General features: G+C 33.4%; 2 protein-coding genes across 2 annotated transcripts; both read left to right on the top strand.

Annotated features, from left to right (window-relative positions):
- Positions 1-591: 591 nt before the first annotated feature.
- LOC116022251 (heat shock cognate protein 80-like) lies at positions 592-3,804 on the top strand. The gene is made up of 3 exons (XM_031262880.1): positions 592-811; positions 1,477-1,618; positions 1,702-3,804. The coding sequence occupies exons 1-3, from the start codon at positions 689-691 to the stop codon at positions 3,531-3,533; spliced, it is 2,097 nt and encodes a 698-aa protein (XP_031118740.1). The 5' UTR covers positions 592-688; the 3' UTR covers positions 3,534-3,804.
- Positions 3,805-11,396: 7,592 nt separating this feature from the next.
- LOC116023603 (heavy metal-associated isoprenylated plant protein 16-like) lies at positions 11,397-12,548 on the top strand. The gene is made up of 3 exons (XM_031264607.1): positions 11,397-11,434; positions 11,537-11,615; positions 12,172-12,548. Exons 1-3 carry the CDS (start codon positions 11,429-11,431, stop codon positions 12,546-12,548), a joined length of 462 nt encoding a protein of 153 aa, XP_031120467.1. The 5' UTR covers positions 11,397-11,428.
- Positions 12,549-19,937: the final 7,389 nt, after the last annotated feature.

The raw sequence follows: 19,937 nt of genomic DNA, 5'->3' as shown, positions 1-19,937 counted from the left end.
ACTAAAAAGATGAATTTCATTGTTTGGTTTGTGAGAAAAAAATTACTGAAAATATTAATTTCGTTGTTCGATTGGATTTAGAACGGTAAGGAATAACGAGTATAAAAGATCTATATGCCCCTACAAATTAAGAAAAGTAATAATAATTGAGAAAGAATACAAAGGATAAAATAGTCCAATCACTCCAATTTTTCTTCCCATGAAAAACAAAATCCTTGGTCCAACCAAAGATTTTTTTTCCTCAAAAATAAGGAATTCATTTCCTATTTGAAAATAAATTCCAATGAACCAAACACTAAAAAAAAAAAAAAAACCACTTCCCATAAATTTGAAGAAAACATTTTCCTTCAAATTTTTTTTTCTCCCAACCAAACATGCCCTAATTTCAATTAGGATTTTGATTCGCATGTTTTAACCAAATTTCTATTATATTTCAAAATTGGAACCGTGTAGTTGGAGAATTGGAAATAAAAAAGTGAAAAAGAAAGCAAAAGACAATATATATATTGAAAAATCAAAGTAAACGATTTTTTCGAAGGATCTAGAATTCTAGAAACCCTAAGGAGCCCTCCACTATATAATAAGAAAAGACGCTCCACTCACAACGTACCAATATACTTAGAGATCTGTAATCTGTGATTCCACAACCTGCTTCTAAGTTTCTCTACAAAGTCGGAGATCGGAGGCCATGGCGGAAGCAGAGACGTTTGCATTTCAGGCTGAGATAAACCAGCTTCTCAGTCTCATCATCAACACTTTCTATAGCAACAAGGAGATCTTTCTTCGTGAGCTCATCAGTAATTCATCTGATGTGAGTCTCTCTTTCTCTCTATACATGTATTTGTTTAGTATATACGTATAAGCGCTATGTATACCTTTATGTGCTTTTGCTTTTTGCGAACCTTAATAGTCGTAGAATTGTTATGGTTTGATTTATTTTTTAGTTGATTCTGCCGGCATGCTGGAGGGATAGATCCTTATGGTATAGTCTGGATTACATAGGGTTTTTTTTGTAGTACTGTGATTTAGTTTGATTTTAACGGCTCAATATGCTTTAATTTTTGCTGCTAAGGTTTCAAGTAGGCCAATTTTGCCATGGGCGTATCACGAATGTAAAATTACAATTTCCAGAGTGATTGTAGTAAACAATCAAATGTTTTGTGTAATTATATATTTTAATCGGTAATTTCTAATGGAAAAAATTTGTATTGTAACTTTGTATTGCAAGTATTTTTTTCTGTAACATTTATCATTTCGTCATTTGTTTTGATATTGTACTCAAGAGGACTACTGATTTTGAATGATGACGTCTTATTTAAGTATCCTTCGTTTTAGCTGTACTGTGCAAAAGAACCAACCCTGTTGTATCTAGGCAGAGCTTGTTAACAATCACTGCCTTAATGTGTTTCCAAATATACATGTGTGTGTGTGTTTAGAGATTGGTTGGAATTAACAATTATTATGTAATGTGTCTAGGCTCTGGACAAGATCCGATTCGAAAGTTTGACTGACAAGAGCAAATTAGATGCTCAACCTGAGCTCTTCATCCACATTGTCCCTGACAAAGCCAACAATACACTGACCATTATTGACAGTGGTGTTGGTATGACAAAGGCTGGTAAGTGAATGTGCCAAGTTTTGTGTTCTGTTCTGCTTCTTATTATTGCTCATGCTGATTGTCTACTTTCTTTTGCTTTTTAGACTTGGTGAACAATCTTGGTACAATTGCAAGGTCTGGGACCAAAGAATTCATGGAAGCTCTTGCAGCTGGTGCTGATGTTAGCATGATTGGACAGTTTGGAGTTGGGTTCTACTCGGCTTACTTGGTTGCTGAGAAGGTCATTGTAACAACAAAGCACAACGATGATGAGCAGTATGTGTGGGAGTCCCAAGCTGGTGGCTCATTCACTGTTACCAGGGATACTTCTGGTGAGATTCTGGGCAGGGGAACAAAAATTACCCTTCACCTCAAGGAAGACCAGCTCGAATATCTCGAGGAGCGCAGGCTCAAGGATTTAATAAAGAAGCACTCTGAGTTCATCAGCTATCCTATCTCTCTGTGGACTGAGAAGACCATTGAGAAGGAGATTTCTGATGATGAGGATGAAGAGGAGAAAAAAGATGAGGAAGGCAAAGTAGAAGAGGTTGATGAGGAGAAGGAGAAGGATGAGAAGAAAAAGAAAACAATCAAGGAAGTTTCTCATGAGTGGTCATTGGTTAACAAGCAAAAGCCCATCTGGATGAGGAAGCCAGAGGAGATCACAAAGGAAGAATATGCTGCATTCTACAAGAGTCTCACCAATGATTGGGAGGAGCACTTAGCTGTTAAACACTTTTCAGTTGAAGGTCAGCTGGAATTCAAGGCCGTCCTCTTTGTTCCAAAGAGGGCACCATTTGACCTCTTTGACACAAAGAAAAAGCCCAATAACATCAAGCTTTACGTTCGACGTGTTTTCATCATGGACAACTGTGAAGAGTTGATTCCAGAATATTTGAGCTTTGTGAAAGGTATTGTTGACTCTGAGGATCTTCCCCTCAACATCTCACGAGAGATGTTGCAGCAAAACAAGATCCTTAAGGTCATTCGCAAGAACTTGGTTAAGAAGTGCATTGAGCTCTTCTTTGAGATTGCAGAGAATAAGGATGATTACAACAAGTTTTATGAGGCTTTCTCCAAGAATTTGAAGCTTGGTATCCATGAAGATTCCCAGAACAGAACTAAGATTGCTGAACTGCTGCGATACCATTCCACCAAGAGTGGTGATGAAATGACGAGCTTGAAGGATTATGTGACAAGGATGAAGGAAGGGCAGAATGATATCTTCTACATTACTGGTGAGAGTAAGAAGGCTGTTGAGAACTCTCCATTCCTGGAAAAGCTGAAGAAGAAGGGGTACGAGGTCCTTTACATGGTTGATGCCATTGATGAGTATGCTATTGGGCAGTTGAAGGAGTTTGATGGAAAGAAGCTCGTATCTGCGACCAAGGAAGGCCTCAAGCTTGATGAGAGTGAGGATGAGAAGAAGAAAAAGGAGGAATTGAAGGCCAAGTTCGAGGGTCTGTGCAAGGTGATGAAGGATGTACTTGGTGACAGGGTTGAGAAGGTGATTGTTTCTGACCGTGTTGTGGACTCTCCCTGCTGTTTGGTTACCGGAGAATATGGATGGACTGCTAACATGGAGAGAATTATGAAGGCACAAGCTCTCAGGGACTCCAGCATGGCAGGGTACATGTCGAGCAAGAAGACCATGGAGATCAACCCGGAGAACCCCATCATGGAGGAGCTGTGTAAAAGAGCTGATGCTGACAAGAATGACAAATCTGTCAAGGATCTTGTTTTGCTGCTGTTCGAGACTGCTCTTCTCACATCGGGTTTTAGCCTTGATGATCCCAATACTTTTGGGAACAGGATTCACAGGATGTTGAAGCTTGGGCTGAGCATCGATGAAGATGCTGGTGATGCAGATGTTGAAATGCCAGCATTGGAGGACGATGCTGAGGCTGAGGGCAGCAAGATGGAGGAAGTAGATTAAATCCATTCTGACAAGCAATCATCCGCGGTGTTTCTATTCGGGGGAAGTAGCTGAACTAATATTTTCTTTTGAAGTGTTAGATTCTCAATCTGGCTTTTTCGATTAGTTTTGATACAGTTGTTAAGAAGTTCTATTATTTTTCGAGAGTCTTGTATGCTCTTTTGGATGATATTGTCATTTTTGTTTAATTATAGATTGATTGATGCTTTGACAATTCCAGTATTTTCAGTCTTGTCCCTGTGAAAATTTTCTGGGGGAGTGTTGGTATTTATCGCAGGCTCGTTTTGTGGTTTTTCAAAATTGTGAACATAGAATCCTGGAGAAGTTATACTATTGAATATAGAATTATATATCTCTATATTCACAATTTCATAATTCTATATTTTACATTATAACACATTTTTGAATTTATATAATGAAATTGTGAATATAAACAATCTTAAATTGTTAATATAGAATTCTAAAATTATTAACATAAGGTGCTAAAATTGTGAACATGAACCCGGATCACCTTGCAAGGTAGATCCAAGTCCATAGCATAATTTGTCATTGCGAAGAGGCATACCTCAATGACTTGACACATACCACTTGTGTCCATGGATTGAGAAAGATCAATTAGTCCTTTTGTCTTATCTTGAGGGTATCACCCGTCCATGTTTTGATAAAAAAAATAGTTCATCTTATTCATGATATAATGATTCTTACACTACTTTATGGGCTTTTATAAAACCTCATAGGTTCTAAATATCTATATTTTTTAAGGTATAAAAATACAAATGTAAATCATGAATAAATATTTATTTTCAATATATTGAAGTTACATTATTTCGATTTTCAAAAAAAAAAGTTACATTATTTCGTAGTATATCGAATAATAAAATTTAGTACTTTATATATTTTAGCATATTAAAAATATACTTAATATTTTATGTTAGTAATCGATATTACAAGTTGGATTGTGATTTATAGTATAATGGTTGATAAATCACTACTATTTATACGTGATGAACAAAAGTAAGTTACAATATTAATGCTTAAGGAAAGTGCTATTTACTTCTACATATGTCACTCACAAACTTGTTATTCCTGATGTGGCAAGGTTTAATAGGTTTATTTTCTTTAAAATTTATTTTAAATCTCAACCAATTAAAACCTTATGAGTGATAATGCAGGGGTATCTAGCATGATAAAAACAAATTCAAAAAAAGTAAAAAATAAATAAATAACATGAACCACATCATCTATAATATATTAAAATAATTAATTATTAGCTTGGTGTTTATGTTTATGTATGCGCGCGCGCGTGCATATATATAATGCGGTTCAAATGTAGATGTGCTCAGGTGTGGTGAGAGAGAGAGAGAGCTATTGATCTTGTCAAAATCAACGTTCATGATTAACAATTATTAAAAATGTGGTGGTAATTTTGTTATATTGGTCAAGCTTAATGTGCGTAGTTAAGGTTTGTGGTTTTCTTTCTTTAAGTGCATGGTTTATGTGCTTAAGGTGTGTCAATCTAAAGTTTTTGGTGTATTGTTTTACTTTTTAAGGTGCGTAAGTTGTTGAAACTTAATTTGCTCCGGTTTAAAGCTTTAGATACGTGATTTTCATTCTTAAAGTACGTGGTTTTCCTTCTTAGGGTGCGCGATTTCTATACTTAAGGCGCGCCAGTTATAATATTTAGGTACCCCATTTTAAATCTTTAGGTACGTGGTTTGTGTTCTTAAGGTGCTTTGTTTATGTGCTTAAGGTGCGTGGTTTGTGTATTTAATGTTCGTCATTTTCATTCTTAAGGTGAAAACGATAAATCTCATGCCCAGACGCACATTTAAAAAAAAATCCATTGATTTGAGCCGTTGATATAGATTTGATCAACAACTCAGATTAAACCAGACGTTCGCCCCTAAGCAAATTCCCACACCAGAACCACCCCATATACATATATAAATATAGTGAAGAGTTCATATGCAGATATAGCTTCTCGTGCGGTTAACACAAAAAAAAACATACGTTAAGCATTAAAATGACGCACCTTAAATACACAAACCATGCACCTTAAGCACACAAACAAAACACCTTAAGAACACAAACCACACACCTAAAGTTTTAAAATGGCGCATCTTAAGTACACAAACCACATACCTTAAGCACACAAACAAAACATTTTAAGAACACAAACCACGCATCTAATGTTTTAAAATGGCGCACCATAGGTTTCAACAACTGACGCACTTTAAGCATACAAATCACACACCTTAAGAAAGAAAACAACACACCTTAAGAAGGAAAATCACGCACCTAAAGCTTTAGGACGACGCACATTGAGTTTAAAAAACTGACGCACCTTAAGCACACAAACCATGCCATGCACCTAAAGAAGGAAAATCATGCACCTAAAGCTTTATATCGACGCACTTAAAATTTCAACACCTGACGCACCTTAAGCCACACAACACAAAAACCACTCACCTTAAGAATAAAAATCACGCACTTTAAGAAGGAAAATCACGCACCTTAAATTTGCAAAAAGATCAAATTGTTACCACGCGTTTTTTAATCAGTGTTAATCTTGGACGTTGATTTATGCAATATCAATGGCTCAAATTTAACCGCACAACTGCACTGTGTGTGTGTGTGTGTGTTGGATCAAATGAGAACAAGTCTTGAGAGATTTTTCTAATTTAAATAATTTTATTTGTGAGTTAAAAAGATGATCTAATTTATTTCAAAAAAAAAAAAAGATGATCTAATTACTTTTTTTCAAATTAATTGATCGTATTATGTATATTACTCCATATTTGGAGCAAATATATTATTATAATTTTTAAATTAATTGATTATATTATGTACATTATTTTAAAAAATAATTTTTATAATTTTTAAAACTATTGATCAGATTATATATTTTTTAAGCTAATAATTTATGTAAAACCAATCCGAATTTAAAGAGCAATTTAAGTGTACAATGAAATCTGATGACCTTAATTAAACAATGTGATCTGTAATGATTTTTTTTTTTGGAATTAATTAATTAATTGGGATTTGCAGTGAATTCGAGTGAGTTTTTCGACTCAAGTTTTAAAATATTATCGAAAAATTTGTCTTGTTGGCTCTAACAAACATTGATCCCTTTCCATGTAAAAAAAAAAAAAAAGTAACAATATGAAATTTAATTTTTTCTTAAACAATTATTTAAGTTTGACTTGTTGATTCTAGCAACAATCATTGAACTAATAATATAATCTCCATATGCAATTAACAAATTTATTTATTTATTTTTTTAAATCTACTTTTACTTGATTCTCTTCTGGAATTGTCATTTCATTATATAAAACTGTAGACATGATTAAAGCCTTGACAAAAGTCTTTCAATTCAAGCTCCCAATAATTTAAAAAAAAAAAAAAGAAAACAAAGAAAAGAAGTTAAATATCCATGCATTTCAGTTTTTCATTCTTTATTTTTTGTTCTTCAATTTTTATTCTTTATTTCTATTTTTAAATTTAATGTTTATCAACACTCGTTTTTCAAATTCAATATACTTTTAAAGTTCAATGGCACCTCGCTCTTCCAAATGGGAAGTCACATGTTCAAATCTCAGTGGGAGCATTGACTCTTTGTACTTCAATAGGTTAACGCAATGACATTTTCGTAACTATGACTAATTTTACTATGCAAACTTGAACACTAAAATCTGTAATTCTTAGACTTTTCCAGGTTTGCACAACATTTTGCACATTTAATATTTGACAGTTTGCATATTTAGTATTAAAATGTTGCACTTACAAAAATGCGAAAGTGCATTGCACTCAGACTTTTCTAGTTTAGAGTTTATGACTGAGTTTTTTATTTTATTTGGTTTAGTGATTCATATTTTTACTGCTTGAGGTCTAGCGTTTACGATTTAGATTTAAAATTTAGCATTTTTTGTTGATTTTATAAAATTTTCCAAGTTTATATATTTATTTGTTAAAGACTGCATATTTAAATGTTCAAGTTTGCATAGTGAGGTGGATGATAAATTGATAATTAAGAAAATGCCACCACTTTTTTTAAAAAAATATAAATATGATTAGATTCATCAAATTTTTACAGATGTAAAGCTGCGATTGGTTCCTATTTAATTTCTATCATATGGTATTTTTTTTCACAGGATCCTTAGCATATATATATGTGTGTGTGCGCGCGTGCGCGCTCGCGCATTCGTTTTGAGTGAAATATTTTTATTTTTTGCTTTCCAATCTAGTAAATGCATAAATTTAATTATATCCAATATCAAAATCAAATTTATATTTGAATATATAAAACATAACTAACAACATTTGAACTAATAATTCTTTTGATGAGTTCACCCAAAATCTAAAGATTGATTGAGATTTTGAATTTGAATTAAAATAATATGAAGAATGTATAATCCTTTATCAAAAAAAAAAAGAAGAAGAAGAAGAAGAATGTATAATCCCAAGTGCAAGTAAGTACGCACATTATGTTGGTATAAGTAAATGATAATAGATAATATAGAAGATAGTTGTAAATAGACAATTAGACTAAGCAGGCACAATTTCGCAGCATTCTAAGAAAAGGTGTTCTAAATTCTAATGTTTCTGGGACAGAATCACAAAGAGGGCAAATAGGATCAAGCTCAACTCCCCTACTAGTCATCGTAACGATCAGATAGAACATTTGGGAGGATGTAAATCACGGTGACTCAATGGCTCAACAGACATAGTCAAATGTCGGTGCGCGCAAGGAATCTGTTCACTTTGAACGTAATTTTCACACTACAAATGCGTGCAGAGATTCGTCGACTCCCAAATACTATCGATTGAACCAGTGAGCTAAGCCTGTGCGGGCAGCAGAAGCAAATTATCGGCCTGGGTAATGGTTGGTATATATTTTGTACATACTGTTTATACTAGTGCTGACTATCAGGGCCGTATCTGAGCATGTCTAACATGTGCGGCCGCACAGGGCCCCCAATTTTTGGGGGCCCCATATTTAAAAAAAAAATATTTATATGTATATATAGTTTACAAAAATTTAGGCTAAATATATGTAGATTGGACCAATTTGTGACAAGATGAAATTGAGCCCAATTGACAATTGCTTTAAAAACTCTCTCTCTCTCTCTCTCTATATATATATATATATATACATACATATATCCTAATCCAAAAAGATTGCAAATTCCGTTCCGCAATTATATTTCATAAATATAATCCCACATCTCAATTAGACAATTAGCAAATTCTTAATTCATAACCCTATAAAATACGGCAATACCATAACGAAATTCAACAATTCAACAATTCCTAATTCACAGTTCGGTAATTTTGTAAATCGCAAACCGCAACTCAACTAATTCTTCAATTCTTCTTGAAACAGATGAGTTGTTTTCCAAATGCTACTACTGCATACCGAATATTATTGACAATCCCGATTACTATTGCCTCTGCAGAAAGGAGTTTTTCAAAGTTGAAATTCTTAAAATATTACTTACGATCAAGTATGTTGCAAGAAAGACTCAATAGATTAGCTTTAATCTTCATTAAAAATGAGCTTTTGGAAGAAGTTGATATCAAAAGTTTGATTGATGATTTTGCGTCTAAACGTGAACAATTCATGTCACTTTTTAAATAAAATTCTAAATGTATTTTTTATACAATATTTATATTTTGATATAACTTTTTGAACAACTATTATTTATATATAAAAATTACTCGAAAAAGGGGTCTAAATTAAGATATGGCACAGGGCCCCAATTTTTATTGGAACGGCCCTGCTGACTATACATCTAGTTAAGAATATGGTCAGTTATTGGGGGAAGAATATGGCCAGTAATACTATAAGCATTGACAAATTTCGTTTGAATATTAAAATACAAAGTCGGTTATGCCTACTTTGATACCCATATATTTGGCAATATTTGAATTTAAAATGTAGAAAAATCACTTTCATGTTTAGTGAAGCTTTTGATTTGTGAAAGTTCAAGTCAATTAGAAATTAGATCTTTTAAAATCAAGGATAATAAATTTAGGTTATAAATGTATGATTCTTTTTTCACAAGTAATGAAAAAGTATAAAACTTATTCAATTACATATTTATTTTTTTGACATCATATTAAAAACTCTCTTAAAAATATATTGTATTTGTCTCTCCTGCCATGCTTGCTGTAATTTTCCCAATTTGAAGAAACATAACATTCACCATCATTGAAGAGAAGATCTCAATTGTTAACTCACCATAGAAGATTGATATTCACAAAAAAAGTACATACACCCTTGATTTTTCTTTTTTTAGTTTTTTAATTTTTGGTGGAGAGTGGGGTGGGGCGAATTTTCTTTTGTACCGAAGAATATGTATGTATGTATGCAAGGAAGGAAATAAATAAAAATGGCGATCCATTAGTTTTAAGGAAATTATTATGTGGATTCCCACGTTCTACTCTCAAATTCTACTCTTACTCTCAAATTCTTACATGTACACATTTTTGTTAATAAAATTGATTGGTACACATTTTTGTTAATAAAATTGATTGGTTTTGAAAGAAAAAGGGTTTATCTCTTTTTCTCCTCTGTATTGTTTTGATTTATGAAACAATATAGTTGTTCAAGATGTAGTTTTTTTTTTTTTTTGAATACTACTAACTCTATTAGAATGCGGTATCTGTTCATAACTATGGCCTCCATTGAGACTCGAACCCACCACCTCTCGTATAAAGGAAAGGGTTTGATGCCATTGGACTACAAGGTCCTTGGCTTCAAGATGTAGTTCAAAAGATTGCTTTTATTGTACTAAGATTAGATCGAGTCTCTACTAGGACTTGGAGGCTTAATTAGTTAAAAAGAGAGAAGTTTTGAAGACTGAAGACAGGCAGAACCAATTATCAAGCTAAGTTTAGAAGCCAGTCCAAGACAATTAATCTATTGGAGATTATTTCGCAAGAAGACTATAAGAGGGATGTTATCAATTCAAGAATTATTTAGAGAGATTTCCAGAAAACTTAAGACGATATTTTTCTATATGCTAAATTGAGCAACTTGGTTAATTTACAATTCATATCAAGTTGAACTTGATGCTTGAAGATTACGGGCTGTAAACAACCTAAACATGACTTGGGAGAGCTGCAATTAAGGGGGATTCTCAACTTAGAACATCAGGAGATCTACACCAACTCTTCAAAAAGCTTCAACGTGATTAGGGTGTGGCGCATCAGTGCATTGAAGTTGGACGTGCTTCTCTCAAAATCAATTGTTTGGTAAACATGTTTGAATTGATTATGAATGAAGAGTTGAGCAACCATTTCAGTGGTGACCCCAAATGTAGGAATTGATATTCCAAACTGGGTTACCAAACGTCTCCTGTTATTGTGCACTTACTTTATTGCTTGTTTACTGTTTGCGCGTTTTTTGATACTCTGCACTACTTATCGAACTAATTCACAAGTTATACTCTAGAACAATTAAATTGTCGTGATTATTGAGTTACCATTTAGCAAATTTCTATTTTTTTGAGACCTACATGATAAAAATAGCCTATTATCTGTCCTACGTCAGAGAATAAAAATGAGAGAGTAGAATTTAGGAATACATTTAGTAGAATTCTAGTTTTAATTAACCTGGTCATCAGAGCTTGTCTTGTAAATTGAAGTGTAAAAATAAGAAGAGGAGAAGTATAAAAATAAAATTAAAAAGGATTGAAAACACACAATATTAATAATTGTTACATCAATCCATCTAGTTAGGTAGATTCCTAATTAATTAATATGTATTTAATTAATGCACATTGGTCCTACTTGATTAAAGTACACACTCGACCTAAATATAAACAGCCCTGAGGGCTGAGGCCCCTAAGTTGAGAAAAGCTGGAAAAACAACATCGCATTCATCAGCTAGCATGAAGGTATGTATGTCTCTTTCCCAACAAATACAAATCTCCATCTTTAAGGTTTTATAAAGGTGATGATTGATTGGAATGAAAACGCATTTTTGTGATTCGATATAGCAAAAAATGACGATCAGTCTGCCGATAAACGTGGATAAATGTCGAGCAAAGGCTATGAAAATTGCCGTGGGTGTTGCAGGTAATTTGAATGATGAAAGAATTATTAATATATATAGCGTCATATATAGTATGCTTCAATTTAATTTCTTGAGTGATGAGGGAAATCTATAATCACTGAGGTTGTGCACTGAGTAAACTTTATAATCCTAACCAATAAAGGACCATGTAAATCAGTGTAGATCGTGCATAGCCGACCAGCTTAAGTCAATGAGCTAGGTCGAGAGGACGTTCTCTTTAGTTCAAATTTGTAACATTGTGGTTAATTATCAAGTCAATAGCCTGACAAACTTGGTTGGCTTCCCCATAGTTTTAATTTCTACATATTCATGCCGGAGTAAGGTGGTTAAATTTTTGAGTGATGAGAGGAACTCGTAGTTGCTATCCGAGATATGCACTGAAAAAATTCTGCCTTGTAGATAGTCCTAACCGGCAAAGGATCAGAAATAGGTAAACCAATATAGGTTTTCTATAACTGAATAGCTCAAACTAAGAAGGCGGGCCAACAGGCCGCTTGTAACCTTAGATTGTGATTATCAAGTCAATAGCCTGACTAATTTGACTGATTTTGTGTGCAGGAGTGAGCTCGGTTAACATAGATGAAGCGAAAAACCAATTGGTGATCATCGGTGTGGGGGTTGATTCATTTGAGTTGATAAAATGCTTGAAGAAGAAATTCAAGTGTGCGAGCATTCTCTCCATTGAAGAAGTGAAACCACCACCACCAGCGCAGCAGAAAGATGGTGGGAAGAAGGAAGGTGATAAGAAAGAAGGTGAGAAAAAAGATGGTGATAAGAAGAAGGAAGAAGAGAAGAAGAAAGGAGATGATTGCTGTAAACCTTGTCCTTGTCCTTGTCCTAGGCCTTGTCCGCCGCCTAATCCATGCGTGCAGTATTACCCGGTTTGCCAACCCTTTTATGACCCATATCCACAAAGCACCTGCTCCATTCAATGAACTCAAGAAACAAAATTAAACTTTGACTTTATTTCTACCATTCTATCTCTCCCAACAAATTGTTAATTTAATAAACTCACTTTAATTTGCATTGTATGGTTGTATGGTTGCGTTTATTTTAATTGCATTGTAATAAATGCATTATTATGTATATGCCAAGGTTTTCTTTTTTAGTATTTAGTAGAGTTATACTTTAAAAATTTTACCATTCTGTTTTTTACTAGACGTTCAAGTAAGTGTGAAAATGACGATGACTTAAGAATAGTGACATTATTGATTATTAATTATAAATGGTCCAAGTATAAGTTCAAAGTTGGAAAGACTTTGGTGGGCTCTAAATAAGTCGGGAAGTGTACAAAGTTTCAAGAGACATATTTCTTCATAGGCTAGTGAAGGTAATATTTATAGTTTGGAGGTTGGAATAGGCGGGGAAATCACTATTAATTTATATATTTGGAGATTGGACAGGTAGGTGTTATAGATCAGATCATCTAATAAGGTTTATGTTAGGTCAGTTGAGGCACATGTAAGACAGTGATGTGACCTCCAAGACAGTGAGGTCAATCAGTGCACATTATTTATATATGGAGGTTTGCTTTTTGGTATTTAAGGTTAGTCGGCTTATTCGTGTTATATACATCCCATATTATATGCCATTAGGTACTATACCATAAATATGATCGAAATTTTATTATATGTTGACATAAATAAATTTCATATATAATTTTTTGTCACGGTGAATATATAATAGTTGTTTTTCCGGTTTATTGTGTGCTATAGTTGGATTGGTTGGAGTAAAATTTTAATTTCAATCTACAAATTATTTAATTTTGTGTTTGGTATAGCCGACAACATGTCATGTTTTTCAGCTTAAAATAAAATAGATTAGATAAGCAAAATCGAAACTTAACATATTAAATTTGATATAAACCTACAAAGGGTCACACTTGTGTGAGACCGTCTCACGGATCCTTATTCGTGAGACGGGTCGGGTCGGGTCAAAGCACCATGCAAATGTCATACTTATATGTGCAAATCTCACACTTATATGCTCAAACATAACACTAATCAAAAATACAATTTTTGTTACTTATAAGAGAAAAAGTAATACATTTTTCATAATAAGTAATGTTGACAAGTGCCTCTCACTTATAAGGGCAAATATAATACTTTTGAGGAAAAGTGTAACACTTTTAAATTGAAATGTAAAAGTATTGTATTTTCCCTTAAAAGTATTACATTTACCCTAATAAGTAACAAAAATTTTATTCCTGATTAGTATTACATTTGAGCATATAAGTATGACATTTGTGCATATAAGTGTTACATTTGCACTTTGACCCGACCCGACCCGACCCGTCTCATGGTGAGACGGTCTCACACAAGTTTTTGCCTTATATTGTACCCAAAAGGAAAACACATATACGCTAGTCTAGAAGTTGGCATCAAAGTAAACCATGCGTGCGCTGCATACTTAAAAGAATATCCAAATTGCTCCGAGAGGGGTCGCTAAGTATGTAAAGTATGATTTTCGTATCAAAAGATCACAAGTTCAATTCTTGCTAACACCTTCTCGATCAAACTCATCGCATATGATCTTCTTGTTAGACGGTCTATCTCTCCTATATGATTTACAGAATGTTACATAGAAGTAGAATTTACTAAATGCACACAATTCAGTAGTGCTTACGGGTTTCTCTCACTGTTTAAGAGGATATGTACTATGGATGAAATTAATTATATTAAAGGTCAAAGCTAAGGTAGGTGCATGATTTATTAATTAGTAATTAATTTGGATTGTGCAAGCCATTAAACAATTTTAATATCTTTAATTAAGTTGTATCAAGTCCGCGCGGGGCCATATGAAAATTAATGACATATTCACTTCGCATGCAGCAAAACTCCATATAAAAAGATTGTCTGGCCTGCTGGAATAATTTCCTCAAGTGTACCCCACAAAAGAAGAGGTTTTTTTTTTTTTTCTTCCAGACCAATGCCTTAACTGTAAGAGACACCTTTAAGTCCGTACTATACTCAGCTAAGATCAATCCTTGTTCACCCCGGATTGGCCCAATTAGGAGACAAAATGCTGGCTAAATTGATTTTTTCATATGAGAGAGTTCAAACTTCCGACCTCTTTTAAAGGACGAGAGTGCACGGTCACTTACACCAATCAAGCTAGTTCACTCTAGAAGGGTTTGAAACCAAAGTTCCTTTCACTTGAATTAATGTTTTTTTTGGTACTTGATTTCGAGGCTATTGTTATTATTATTTTAGCCCCGTGAGTGATATATAATGAAAAATGACTTAATATAATATTGTACGAACTTTTTTTTTTTACTCCCAGAAATTCGCGTCTATAAATTTTGCCTTTTCGAGTTTTCATCTCGTGTGTATTAATTGCATTATTTAGTAATTTAAAAAGTTGTAATGGTTAATTGAAAAGAATATTAGAGAATAATTTTGAAGTTATTGATTTAAATCTTTACTAATAAAAAAATTAAAACTTAATTAAAAGATAAAACTCCAGAGCTTTAGAGTTGGGACCACCCTTGCTTAGGGTGGGCTTGGCTTATTTTGATAAATTTTAATTGCAAAATTTTTAAAAAATGAAGTGTTAACTTTATATTTGGCACAATAATTTTTTGCTTACGACGGAGTATCGTTTTGGTCATCATTATAAAACATTCACTGATTTTAAATTAATATTTAATGATTAGTTTCAATTTGAACAAATGCTGAAATGCTAAGGAGATAATATTTATGTGGAGAATCTTTTTTCCCCACAGCCCATTGAGGTTTGATCCAGTAATATCTTTTTGGCAAATTATTGGATGGTCCACGGAGCTGTGTGGACCATGATAAAATGTACATTTTTAATGTACTAAATGTACATAAATAATGTATATTTCCTGAATACAATGTACATTATTTTTATATTGAATGTGCATTATTTGATAGTATGGTCCACACAATAATGATTGTATCTTTTTGAGATCGGAGAGTCATAGAGGTGCCATTGAACTACAAGTTATTTGGCTAACATGTCTGTTGTGAAAAAGGTCAAAGTTGTGTAGAGATATCAATTGGGCTAGCCCGTTTGGTTTCGAGCTAGTCTTAGTGGCCTATCGGACTTATTAAGGGATTTTTTTAAAGTCAAATATTAAAATTTTTTGCCTTAACTCTAAAACATCAGGTTGCCAAGTTTATCGGGGTGGCTCAACTAAAACTTTTGGCATTTTCAAATTAACATTCTAAACTTTTAATTTTAATAAACTAGCATATTTACACTAATAAACATAAACCTATACATCATTCAATCAATATAAATCTCCCTTTATAAATTCCAACTAAAAATAATTAATATATTTACACTAATATAATAATTATAATATGTTTTTTTTATTTTATATTATTTATTTTCATAAAAATTATTTTATTTTGTTAAGTTTCATTTAAAAATTTAATAAAAGTTACTAAAAAAATCTTACATATAAATTCTAAGTAGAGCAAATTGTCATTTTGGTCCACTGACTATAGGAGTATTTTTAAATGCAGTCCACGACTTTCAAAACTGTTAATTGCATACTATGACTATTTAATTTTTATCAATTTTGGTCACTACGGCCAAATTACCGGCCAAATGTCGCCGGAAAATTCTAAACCCTAAAATAATGAAGGTATTTTAGTCATTTCATGTCTGTTTTCTTCTTCTCCGACGGACTATCTGTTGCTTCTTGCCTCCTGGAAAAGTGCGACGCCAAACGAGGGTTGGCCACGGTGGAGCTCCTCTACTAGATTCCGCCCGGATGCGCGGCGTTTGTCGCCCACGTGCTCACCGTCCCGCGCACCATTTTCCCGTCGTTGCTAGAAGGAGAAGAAGGCCAAAGAAGGAATCCAGCCCGCCACTGCCATGGTTTTGCTGCATTGCGCAGCCGCCGGAAGCTCGCTGCTCACGCCGGACGGGGAAGGGAAGAATCGACGGACAACACTGTTGGTTCTTCGCTCCATCGCTGCTCACAGTTGCCGCCGGGAAAAACAGAGATGAGGAAGGATGTTGATTGCCGGAGAGGAAGCCACTGTTGTTCGTTGTTGGAGGAGCGTCAAAGTCGCCATTGTTCTGCCGGAGAGGAACCAGAGTTGCAGCCGGTCGAAGCTGCTCGGAGAGAACCAGAGCTGCCGTCAGAAAAGTGCAAGAACGCCGGAGATGAAGAGCATGCATGTGAAATTACTAAAATACCCCTCATTATTTTAGGGTTTAGGATTTTCCGACGAATTTGGCCGGAGTGGCCAAAATTGATAAAAATTGAATAGTCATGGTATGCAATTAACAGTTTTGAAAGTCGTGGACTGCAATTAAAAATACCCCTATAGTCAGTGGACCAAAATGGCAATTTGCTCTTCTAAGTATATTTTGTTCTACATTACTTGTGAAAAAAAAAAAAAAAAAAAACCTTAAGTAGCTCGGGCTATTGGACTAGCCACTAAATTTTAGGCTAACATGTTCAGAACATCGGACTTATAGTAATATTTTTTTATCAGAATAAAATTTCTTAGGTCTAACCTAAAATTTTTCAGGTTTATCATATCGGGTCAACCCAACAATTTTGTGCTAAAATTAACATCTCTATTGTTGGAGGCCAGGTGTATCATTTTCAACTACAAATTGTATTACAATACATACTAGTATTTTACTCGTGTTTTGCACGGAAATAATTTTGTTACACTGAAGTTAAGGGAGACACTAGAAAGATGATAAATAGTTGTAAAAGTGTATCAAAAATTAAGAATAAACAGTGTATATAGAGTTATGATATACAAATTTTGAAAAACCTCCATATATACAATGTTTAATGTTGAATTACTTTGGCTATTCTCCCTATCACAAATCAAATCTAAGTCATTCGGGTTGGTAACTCTTGAAACAACAACACACAATTGTTCGTGACAAAATAGTAGTCTTAAAAAACAGACATACATGAAAAAGTGATTAACCGTAACTCTTTTTAATTGTCATTGCTTAAGAGAACATTAGAAGAAAAATGTCGCCTCAAGTTTGACAGAGTTAATGACATTCTTGGAAACAAGACTTTATGACATGCACTACTTCCATATAATACCTCTACTTCTAAAACATGATTTTCACGTTTAGTAACAATCATCCTTGTGCCATTACGCAAATCAATTGAGTGGTGAATATTTCTCAATAACATAACTAGAGTACGCACTTTCAACCTTATATTAGTTCAAGATTAGGCACATTGGTAATTGTAAAGATAATAGAGAATACGTGTACGGGCGTACAAGGCCAATTGAGAATAATGATATGAAATATGCAATAAGTAGCAATTAGGTACTAGCACTCAAAAATTATAAAACTGCATGTTGGTTAATCAAATTTATTTGTATGTTAATGTAATGATTAGTTTGTGTTGCGAAATTATTGATTAAAGTACTAAAATTATAATTAAATTACTTGTTCTTATTTATGATTTTTTAAAAAAAAAAATTTGACTAAATATTACTTCTGATCGAAAAATTTTGATTTGATTAATTTGAGAATAAGAATTTTGGTTCCATTAAAACTTAAAATATTTTACAAAATTAATTAATTTGGTTCAATTATTAATAAAATGAATACAGTCGGATGGAGATTTTAGCCAATATAATGGAACAATGAATATAAAGATTCCACAAACCAAAATACACACATTAGGACTAAATAAACACATTATTAAAATCAAATTCTTAATGTTGCTCCCTTTTCTCTCTAAAACCAACCGCCTTTCTCTGCTGCTCAACTTCGGCTTCCACTGCCGGCCTCTGGCCGGAGCTCTAATGGAGCTTTGAGCCGGCGGTTTTGGTCACCTTCTACGTTTGCTCTCGCTCTTCTTCCGCCCCAACCACCGTCGCAGCTCCGACCGCCTCCAACCACCGCCACAGATCTTCTTCTTCAGTTTTCTCTCCCTTTGAATAAAATAATAGTAGGTAGGTATTGGGTTTGTGTTGGTAGTCTTGAACTCCCAACCCTACTTTGACTTTACCCACTTTTTATTTTCTCTATTATTGTGTTTTCCTCTCGTTACTTTCACGGGCATTTTTCCTCTTTTTCCTCTCGTTACTTTCACGAGCTTTTCATTTTCATTAGCATAAATCATTTAGTTTGATTTCCGGCAAGTGTTGATCTTATCCTGGGCGAGCAAAAAAGAATGATGACGAAGACCCAGATCTTTGATGAAACTTTAAGTTCCCTGAAGGAACATAGCTTCCTAGTTATGAAACAGTCTGCGATTCAAATTTTCTATAGCATAGCTAGAAAAGTTGTTTCTATGTCTGACTGTAAGGAATGGTTTACCATTTCATTGATCATTGATGTAAACGTTTTATGTTATGAATTAATGGAATAACTACGTTTATCTTTAAAAAAAATCAAATTCTTAATTTTCTAAACATCTTAGTTGATTGAGAAGACTTTGCAATAGCATTCCGTAGTTGACTACAAGTCAACTTTTTGTTGACCCACGGTTTGAGTTCAACGACTTACACGTACAATTTGAGAAAAAAAATATAAATTTTGAAGATAATAATGACACTTTAATTAATCCCTTAATTATAAAAGTTGTGTATAATAATATATTTAATAGTCAAGATCTTATGGTCTAGTGACACCAAGTTGTATTCCCATATAGGAGGTTGTGGGTTTGAGCCTTAGTAAAGGCGATACTACTCTTTGTGTGAGCACAAGATGCTTGGCGGATATTAATGATGTATTTAGTCATTCAAAGACTAAGTAGTAATAACAGTTAGTGTTGTTCTTATTTTTTTAATAGGTTATTTCACTCAAAATAACACAAAATTGTACCAACTCTAAATTTAGATATTTTTAAGTTAATATTTAATATTTTAATATTAACTATTAAAGTATTATATAATTTATAATTATTAGTCTTTAAAAATTTGGAAATACTTAAACAAATTTTTAAAAAATAAAAAATACACTGGCGCTTAGGCATCCTGAGCACCTAGTGATTTTTTCAACCATGATAACCGTTAAACTTTTTGTGCGCAAAAGCGTATTGTATAGTGTTAGATAAAATAATAAAATGCATATAATATATATTTTTTTTTTGAAGTTTATCTTACAAGATTCTCTTCTCCCTATCTTTCAAGATTCTCACTCAAACTATAATTAAGTTGCCACCCCTCAGTCTAGGTAGGTACCTAATAAATTAAAAATATTTGTCAAATTAATGTGCATTGGTCCTACCTAATTAATAATCATTAGTACACAACTACACACTTACTTATCCTAAATATAAGCATGCATAAACAGCCCGGATCGGAGGATCCTAAGTCGAGAAAAGCTGGAAAAACGACATTAAATTCAGC

The sequence above is a fragment of the Ipomoea triloba genome, chromosome 6 (assembly GCF_003576645.1).
Source record: "Ipomoea triloba cultivar NCNSP0323 chromosome 6, ASM357664v1".
Classification (NCBI taxonomy): domain Eukaryota; kingdom Viridiplantae; phylum Streptophyta; class Magnoliopsida; order Solanales; family Convolvulaceae; genus Ipomoea; species Ipomoea triloba.
Note: the sequence above shows the minus strand (reverse complement) of the source record. Positions and strands in the feature narration are given on the sequence as shown.